The following is a 9,783-nucleotide window of genomic DNA, read 5'->3' as shown; positions in this document are numbered from 1 at the left end:
CGGGGCAGCTCCGCGGCGGCGCTGCCCGCGAGGAGCCCCCGAAGTGCCGCGGGGCACGGGCTGCATCCCCGCTGCCCCGCTGGCCCTTCCTGCGGGAGCCAGGGCGTTTGGAAACGGTTCCTGCCGGAGCCAGGGCGTTTGGAAACTAGGGCGTGCGCGGCGAACCCGTACCCCTTCCCGTGCCTCCCTGCCATGCTTCGCTCCCGCGCCTCTCTCCCGAGCCTCCCTCCAGTGCCTCCTTCTGCACTCAGCCGAGTGGACCCACGGAAGCTGCAGTTGCCTCTACGGGGGCTCCGTGCAACTGTGACTGGGTAAAGCCCCTCACTCAGGTGACTGTTACTAGTGGTAAATGATGTTGTGGTGGCTGAGCCTCCAAGCGCAAACTTTGGTTTGTTAACTCCATAAAATGCTCTGAGGGCTTCCTGCTGTTGCTCTAGCTTGCTGTGCTCCGGGATAGGCAAGTTCTGCTGACACGGGGTGCAGAGCAGCCTCCACGTTTGATGCTGCCTGTTTCTGACAGAGCTGAGCTGGCCTCACCTGCTCCCCTCTGGCCTCAGCGGTGGAGAGGAGGCTGTTCGGGACTCACCTGGATCCCACTTTTCAGTATGTGTCGCTTTCCCTGTGAGGTCTCTACAGCAGCAAGTCTACAACAGGCAGGGCTTATGAAGTACCCCTTGTAGCTGTGAGGCTTTTTCTTCCTTTTCCCAGCTGATTTCTAATTTTTCTTTTTTTTTGGTGCCCATATTGGCCAAGAAACGCAATTTCTCTTCCTCCCTAAACTAGACTATACTTACTGTCTTCGAACTTGCCCTCCTGTAGCATTACTATGTACTCTGTTTCAGGGTCCAACAGTTATCAGACACTTCTCTGGCTCTGAAAACTTACCTCCAACTGGAAAAGATGAATTACCTACCTGCATGGTCAATGCTGTATCAAAGCAAGGCTTTGCTATATATATTGATGAACCAGAAGAGAAAGAAAACTACAACTGCCCAGTGGTGGAAGAGCTGGAATCTAGCCTGTGTGAACTGGACACTAGTGCAATGACATCCAATATTCACCTACTGTTGGATCTGAGTACAGGTAGCTACTCTTAGCTACTAACTGTGTGTAGAATAGAGCCATGTGAGATAGCTATGAATTTGTGATGCTGGTGGCTAGTTTAATATCTAAACATGTTGCTGACTCCTCTAACCTGTCAGGGTCTCCTATGCTGGTGGACACATCCTTCCAGACCCAACGCGAGGATCAGATGGGAGATGCAATAACTGTAATGACTGTGGGGGAGTATGCAGAAGACATCCATCGGTACCTCCGAGAAGCTGAAGTGAGTGGCTTGTTACAGCCTTATAATAAATACTAAGGTATCTGTGGGCTCTGTGATGGGCTGCAAGGCTGTGCTGCAGCCCCAAGGTGACTTTAGACTGCCACTGAGCTGCAGAGGTAGAGAAGACAGGTAGTAAAAGCCACCCTGAGAGTTGCCTGTGAACCTGGCTTCAAACTGTGATCAGTCTTTCAGATGTTGCTCTGCAGCCCATAAATCCTTCATTATTAGAGTGTCTTTTGACTGTTTAGGAGGAAAAAGCAGATGGCACTCCAACATGAAGCTGCTTGCAAAGGCCCGAAGGCAGTTGAATGTGGCCTCAATGACAGCCCTTGCATTATAGGAGAGCTTTACCTTGCTGCTCTAAYGTAAACTAAGAGAAAGAACAGTCTTCCGACAGGGAAGGAGAGACCTGATTTGTTTAAAGTAATTTTCAGGTCTCTYTTTTGGAATGACTTGTGTGCTTGATAGCAAAGGTTGGACTTCACTGTCCAGGAGATCTTTCACTGCTACTAACGCATTACTCCTGTCTCTTTTCAGTGTTCGCTGTAGAAATAGCTCCTCTCATAAGCATTTTAATTAACAGTTAATGCAACTATTAACCAACTACAACTAGGCAATTGTACTAATTATCAATTGTTGTATTAGTAGGTCAAAAGTAGACCAAAAACCTTAATAAACTCTGCCATCAATCTTCAGATGAGTGTCCTAATTCTTCCTCTGTCTCTCTGAGCAGGTCAAATACAGGCCCAAGCCCCACTATATGAGGAAGCAGCCAGATATCACAACAGGAATGCGTGCTATCTTGGTAGATTGGCTTGTGGAAGTGGGGGAAGAGTACAAACTCCGGACAGAGACCTTGTACTTGGCCGTGAACTTCCTGGACAGGTTTCTTTCCTGCATGTCTGTCCTCAGAGGGAAGCTGCAGCTTGTAGGAACAGCAGCAATTCTTCTGGCTGCGTAAGTGTTTGTATCGCCTCCTGAAAACTCAGCAGGTCATAACTTATTTTTAGTTTAATTTGAAGAACTGAAGCCCGCAGTAACAGGTAGATTGTCATGATTCTTAAGAACAGCAATTTGAGCAGCTCTGACACTAACAAAATTAGATATCTAATGCTCCCACCAATCAGGAAAACTTGGTAACCATAAAGCCAGAAGCAAGAAATGTGAGAAGCAATACTGTACATGGCAGGCTCCTGGCTATAAGGCAATAGTACATTCAAAGTGGCAATCTGTATATAGCCTCTTTAAAAGAGGATATCAAGTGGAGCTTGGAAGTGCTTCCACTTGGGACTCTTTGGATTTAAGAGCTTGCTATTAGTCAGGAGACTCTAATAATAATGTAAATATTTCTATCTAGACTAGATGCTTACAGTCCCTGTAATAACTTTGCTTTCCAAATCTAATCCTAGTGCAAGAGCTGAAATATAGTTGTCTTAGAGTCATGCCACATTTCCATTCCAATATAGATGCAGTGGAAATTTTATCACTATTTCAAGCTGACCAGTGTGGCTTCTGTACTTTTTCTTTTTAGGAAATATGAGGAGATWTACCCACCAGAAGTAGATGAATTTGTGTACATAACAGATGATACATACACAAAGAGGCAGCTGCTGAAAATGGAACACCTGCTTCTCAAAGTGCTGGCTTTTGATTTAACGGTGCCAACCATCAATCAGTTCCTCCTCCAATACATTCAGAGGCATGGAGTCTGCATCAGGACAGAGAATTTTGCAAGGGTATGAATTATCTTCCTATAAGCCTTAGGTGGGTGGGAATGAAGTGATCAAACTTACAGAAATGATTCAGATGCTCCATCAGGTGACTATACTCCTTTCTCATATCGTAACTCTTTTGGGTCTTTTCTGGATGCTGTCAATGTATAGGTCTTGCATTGAAACTTCTACAGAAGCCTCTTATGGAAACACGAGCTTTGCTGTGTTATCCCTGAACTGACTATGCAACCATGTGGTATAMAATGGCTTTTGCAACACTGCAGAGGCCCCTAAGTCTTTCCTGAAAATGGTAATGTTATATATAGTGTAGCAATACCCATGCATATAACTGCCTGGGGATCTCTACATGGAAACATGGTAACCATAGCTTACAGCAAAACATCTGACCTGCTGCTTAGCTGCAGAAGTCAAAGGATTATATGATGACTCTACTCCAACAGAGGCCAGACTTTATTCTTTTAGAGCTGCCCATAGGGCTCAGATCTCAGTGAAGTCTGCCTACATCAACTATCTTCAGAGATGAAAAGCACATCTTTGTTCTCCTTACAGAATTTATAAGATTCAGGTTTCCATTTCCTAAACTGTCTCAGAGCTGGTGATAGGATCAGAGCTGCAGATTACAGTACAGATTATTGTAAGATTTGACAGAAGTGTGGTCTTATGTGGTGTATGTTTGGGGCAGGTGAGTAGTTTGGCTTTGGGTTTTGTTTTTTTTTCTTCTTCTTACTGAAACAGACTGAAAGTGCTTCTGTGATCAGATCGACAAGAATGGAATTCTACTTGAAATTCATGACTTGTGCCCACCAAACATGTAACAGCTGATGAAACTGAGACCATCAACCACCAGTTTAAATGCACATATATTGACCTGTCTTGTTTGAAAAACATCTTTTTTATTATTATTGTTTCATTCAGTATCTTGCAGAACTGAGTCTCCTTGAAGCTGATCCATTTCTGAAGTACCTTCCTTCCCAGACTGCTGCAGCAGCCTACTGTCTAGCAAACTATACAGTGAACAAGCGTTTCTGGGTAAGAACAATGCATGCTAATGAAAGTCAAACATTTCATATTGTCATTAGAACTAGGCTGAGAAGTAGAAAGAATAGTTTAGAAGTATGTATTGCAAAGCCCCCAATTGTAGGATGAGTGGTTGTTTCAGAATTTATGGGACAATTKGAATGAGTGTTTAAATTGATCTGAAATAAAGAACCTTGCTATTCTGCTTGCTTAAGATTGTACCTAAGACGTTGTCTATCCCTGATTCCTGAAAACTCGCCCCTGAAATGGAATTGGGAGCTTTCTGCAGGTAAGGAGGAGATCTTGAATGTGTTTGAGTGACTTTGATGGTCATGTCATCTCTATGCTGGAGGAATAATTTTAGCAGGGAACAGGAACCAGAAGCAAGGTGATATATGCAACGAACTCTCCTTTGTTTAGAGGGAGGAGTGGAAGCTTTTTGTCAGACTTCTCAGCACCAAAGACCTTAAGTGACGCTGACAGCAGATACTTTTGAATCTGTTCAAGCTCTAAATGAGGAATCTGAAGTGAGACAAGATGTAGTCAAGATCCGTCCTGTTTCTGTAGGAAATGTATCTCCTAGATGGAATGTTGCCTGAAAGAAATAACTCTGGCCTTTCTCCTCTGACCAGCCAGAATCACTTGCTGCATTTACTGGGTATTCACTAAGTGAGATAGTGCCTTGCCTGACTGACCTACATAAAGCGTGCCTTGATGCTCCCCATTGCCAACTGCAAGCAATTAAGGAAAAGTACAAGCTCTCCAAGTAAGTAACCAGGATGCTAACGTCCTGTAACTTGGAGGCCATGGGCACAGTTGGGTCTCAGTAGCTTGCACACTGGTTCTGTAACTGCCAAACTTCTCATAGCAGTCAGCTTCAGGAACAGAAGTTAATGTTAAAGAGCTACCTCTCAGCCTCTTGAGAGGAGAAACTTTCCTGCCAGAAGAGTAGATCCTGCTATGTCTGTAGGTGTGCAAGTGTACTGGATTGTAGTCCCTTTGAAATGTTGAAGGAYGAGACTTCTCTCTTCCACATTGCGCAAAAATGTAGACAGGATATTTGTATTTGCCAGCCAAATGGTATTCTTGGTGACTTTGTTTCTATTTCAGGTACCTGCAAGTGTCTCTCTTAGAGCCCCCAGCAGTTCTTCCTCTTCAATGAAAATGGTGGATCCTGGACTTGAACTATTCCCTCCCAATCARCATAGCTGGTCTAACATTTCATAGAGCACTGCAGGTCATGTGTCTAACCATGGTGTTAAGAATGTTTTTTTAGATAGCTTTTTTTTTTTCTCTTTTAATTAGATGCCTTTTTAAAAGAATATTAGATTATAAGTCTTAATAGTAACTGACAGCACTTTTAATAAATGTCTTATTACACTGTTCCTATGTGAATCTTCTGACTCTAGTTAATATTCACAGTAACAGATGAAAAGTGTTTTTATGAGATTACTGAGCAGAGCTCTTAGGTTAGTTTGGAAAGAATTAAGTGTCAGGTTGCATTGGTTTGAACCTCACTCTCATCCAAGGACATGGGTGGCCGACTGTGGACTTATCAGTTTCTTGCTCTTCCATGAGGCAAGATCATGCAGCAATCAAAGGATGTTTTCTTCTGGAACTCATTTGCCATGTCACAGCAAAAGCATCACAATAGTGATCTCTGAACACTGATGTGGTCTGTAGAAACCATCTGTTGAGGTAGAAGTTGAACTCACTTTTATAAATAGAGGAAATCCTTTTGCAGAGGGAAGTGGAATGAAAAAGAAGATTTAAGATGTTCCTAAGGCTCTTCCAGCCAGAAATACTGAAGGATGGACTGGGGGAGAGTAATGATAAAAACTGCAATAAAGCATCTGAGGACTGTCAAGCCATGAAAGGGTGGACTTAAGCTGGATGGCTATTGCTGTATCATACCTATTGTATTTAATATTCCTATGGCATAGCTATCTGAGATGACACTCCATGCCCCTACAGCACTTTTGAATGTGGATATTCCTCTGCAGTTTCAAGAGAAGCCTTGCTCTTGGGAGAAAGGAAGGAAAAGCCTGTCTGGGATGTTCTTGCTGCAGCAGGATAAGCCCTGGATTTTGTGTACTCTTGAAGAGGGAGAGTAATCTGTACAGGTATTAGATTTCCAAACAAAAATATACATAAAACATCACATTAACATGCAAGTCAACAGAAGCACTGTTTTGCAGTTAGATTAAGTAGCAGATGAAGTCTCTTGTTTTAATTAGAAAGTTGATTATACAAGTGTCATGAAGCTCCAGGTGTTTAACTTTCCGTGATGTGCATAAGACTTTCCTTCCTTCCCTGCTTTCCCCCTTCCAGGCTAGCAGTTATTTCTAGCAAGGCTTCCCCTTCTCTTCTCTCAGAACAGAGGAAGATAACTATAAAAATGATTCACTTGCCTCAATGTAAATATCCTTTAACAGAAGAGTGCTCACTTTCAACCAGCCTCTGCAACTCTTGGTCTCTTGCTTGAAAAACAACACAAACTTTCTAGTCAAAATGATGTGTTTACTTCTTGTTTACTGATACTATCAGCTGTGAAAAAGTATCCAATGTTTGTCACTGGCAAATATTTTATGGTAGAGGTTTAATATCTTCAAATGTACTGGTGCACTGAATTTCATGGCTTGTGGATGGCCGTCTTAAAGGTGCCAACCGTGCTTACCCAAGCAGACAGCTTTAGAGTATGTTGCTCAATTCTGAGGCTAAGCCCAGCAGCATCTAGTTGCAATGGTAGATTTTTTGATTACTTGTTTTATAAAGAAACTGGACTAAATTGAACAGACTCGTAAGTGTCTGCCTCCCTGTGGTGTTTCAGGTTAAATATAGGGAGTCCTGAAGCAGCAGATTGAACTTAACTGAGTCTCAAACCTGTCTGAGTTTCTTTTAAAAACTATAATCTCTGAAATAAGACAAGTAGAACCCAAAGCAATGATCTGTGGGAAGGTAGTGTTGTGATAACAAGTCTTTCTCCCACCCTACCCCCCAGAGTGCATTTAGGATGTCTGAATAGTAACTGGGGAGAATGTTTTAACTATAGGTAACACAGCAAAGCTGCTAATTCATGGCTGAAGAGTGTCTGCCCTGCTGGAAAATCTGACAAAGTGCTTGACTAGTCTGGATGTGTGTATCTACGTGTTGTTGATTTTATAAATGACTAGAATTAGCTCTGATGACCAAGGTTGACGCTTGTTTTGCCAGTGACCTTGAGGCAGATTGTGGGACTCTCTAAGGCTGAGAAACAAGCTGCAGCATCAGTGTTTGCTTCCTGGAATGAAGCTTTTTAGTTTGCAGTTTTCTTCAGCACCTGCTGTCCTAGAACAGGATCATCTGGTTATATATGAGCTGTGCAATCTGTACTAGGCAGACATAAACTGGAGGAGGTACAGATCCATCTCCTACCTCTCTCAGATGTCCTAGTGCCCTGTAGAGTGGAGTCATTCTTAGAAACTTTGTTATGTACTCTGCTGATTATGGGAAATGCACATATTTTCCCACTGCATTAGACAAAACAGCCTCACTGTTTCATTGATTTCTTTTGTTTTTAGTCCTTGTCTGTATTTTGTAGCTCCTTTCCCATATTCATACTAGCACATAATTTGCTTGCTCAGACTATCTACTTAATATCAAAAATATGGAATTTGTATGTTGAGATACCTTTAATGAGCATCCTTAGAAATACATTACGTCAACTTCCTGAGGCTTCTGCAGGGATAGAAAGAAATGTTAACTTGGAAAGCCTTTGCAGTGAGTTTCTGATACTAGCCATGCCGTGTTTGGGATTTTTCTGAATGTAACTGAGAGCAGTGCAAACACTTAAGAGAGTTAGCACAAGCAAATGTCCAAAACAGTCCACAGAAAGTAGTAGATGCTTCGTGTGTGATTCAGGTAATTCTAAATTCGACGCCTATCCACATCAAATTGTATTTTGTGCAAATTACGTCAAGGCAAGTAAAACCAGGCAGACTTGTCCATAGCCCCGACAAGGATGTCACGCTCGTGGCTTTGCCTCCCAGAGCTCTGTCCTGTGCTTGTGCAGTTAAGCTGGGCTGGTATGAATAATAACAGTRGGCCAAGCAAGGGCTGACTCCTGGCCAAATGCCACTATCTGGCTTGTTTCCATAGTGCTCAGGCTAACTCAGTTCTGAGCACATCTCCTGGAGAGAGATTATTGGAGTGGTACAAAACAAAGTCAGTGTGAGCAAACAGCCAAACTAGAGGGGCAGCTGGGCTGAGTACTTGCTCCTGCCTCTATTAGCAATATGTCCAGAATGTCTAATACAGCAAACTCCTAGCTAAGCCATATGGGAGTCCTCAGCTGAAGTTCGTACTGTTTTAACTTGGCAATGGGGAGCATCGCTGTAGCAAAGCACCAGCAAAACAGGCTTATGATAAGAGAAATGATGTCAAGAAATGATTTTCTCTCTCCATCTGCAGTCAAACTGTTTTTCTGTTTGTTGTTTTGATCCATAACAACTTAAAAAAATGGGGAAAGAGCCTCAGAGATCACAATATTATTCATCAGACATGGGCAGATTATTTGACACTAATGAGTGAGTTGCTTACAGTGAACTACTACAAGCTCTAACCCTTCCTAGGCAGAAACTGGAGTGTCTCTCGTATCTCGTAACTGMTTTTTTTCTTTTTCTACTTATCTCATGGAAATTATTTTTTTCTGTGGATTCATATTTTCCATATTTTTCCAGGACAGGAAATGCCTGTGTTGAGATTGCAGATGAGCAGCAACAGCAGAGATTACCTCAGTATTGTTCTTACTCCTTTTAATGGATGAAAGATGTTGAGGTGGTAGAACCAGGTTCATCCCAAATCCCGCTTGCAGAGCAACAGTATATCAAACTAACACAATGTACTGATATCTTTATTTAATGAAGAAACACATAAAATTCAGCCAGACAAGAATATAACTTCAGCTGCTTTTCAGTGTCAAATCGGGAGCAAAAGGGTAAACTTATGGTAAAAATAATAACAAGCTTGTATTTTCACTTACTGTACTCTGGTCATGAAAAAAAAAACAAGGAGAGAGCACCAGCATCGTAGGTCCATGGCCAGAGGGGAAACTGCTCCTACATATTTCCCCAAAGGAGTCTGGGTCAGAGCTTAGGAAGGTTATTCATTCTGGAGCTGTTTTTTATGAGTTTTTAGGCAAATGAAAAATAGTCAAATCATTGAGAGATTACTGCTCATTTACTTTTCATCAACTGTAACTGAATGTGCAATGTCAGCTGGTTGTCTAGCTTGTATACTAAATGCTTCAGGAATATTTAAGGAAAGTAATGAAACTTTTTCAGAGTGCTTGTCCTGTGCTGTGATTTTGTTTCTTGTTTGTTTKTTTTTTTTTCTGCTGTGTGCTTTTGTCTCTTTTGTTTTCCCTTGCCCATCCACATTCTAGTTGACCCAACAACAGTTTCAAATGTGTTTGCTTGACCTGGCTATACAACCCAGAGCATCTAATGTTGACTCTAGATTTGTTCTGTTTCAGACAGGAAAAAATGTGATGGAAGCTGTTAGTGTCTGGCTTATAATGTGCAATAATATTCCTCACAGTGGAGCGTTATGAAGTGGCTCTGATGGAGGAACATCTTGCTGTACAACAAGTTGGGTGAATGAGATTCTCGTAATAATACAGGGTTGGTATCAGAAAGCAGGGTAATTCATGCCAGATGATGCTTCCTT

General features: G+C 42.3%; 1 protein-coding gene across 1 annotated transcript in view; it reads left to right on the top strand.

Moving 5' to 3' along the window:
* The window catches only part of CCNA1 (cyclin A1), a 10,466-nt gene extending 2,232 nt beyond the window's left edge, over positions 1 to 8,234 (top strand). Inside the window, exons 2-8 of the mRNA XM_026033920.1 lie at positions 820 to 1,083; positions 1,203 to 1,327; positions 2,061 to 2,284; positions 2,859 to 3,063; positions 3,976 to 4,089; positions 4,710 to 4,843; positions 5,188 to 8,234. Of these exons, the coding sequence (XP_025889705.1) occupies positions 820 to 1,083; positions 1,203 to 1,327; positions 2,061 to 2,284; positions 2,859 to 3,063; positions 3,976 to 4,089; positions 4,710 to 4,843; positions 5,188 to 5,239 (1,118 nt within the window). The 3' untranslated portion in view covers positions 5,240 to 8,234. The remainder of the gene's footprint in view (positions 1 to 819; positions 1,084 to 1,202; positions 1,328 to 2,060; positions 2,285 to 2,858; positions 3,064 to 3,975; positions 4,090 to 4,709; positions 4,844 to 5,187) is intronic.
* Positions 8,235 to 9,783: the final 1,549 nt, after the last annotated feature.

The sequence above is a fragment of the Nothoprocta perdicaria genome, unplaced genomic scaffold (genome assembly GCF_003342845.1).
Source record: "Nothoprocta perdicaria isolate Ctin4 unplaced genomic scaffold, notPer1 scaffold_137, whole genome shotgun sequence".
NCBI classification, from domain to species: Eukaryota; Metazoa; Chordata; class Aves; order Tinamiformes; family Tinamidae; genus Nothoprocta; species Nothoprocta perdicaria.
The sequence above is the reverse complement of the archived record's forward strand: the minus strand, read 5'-3'. Positions and strand labels throughout refer to the sequence as shown.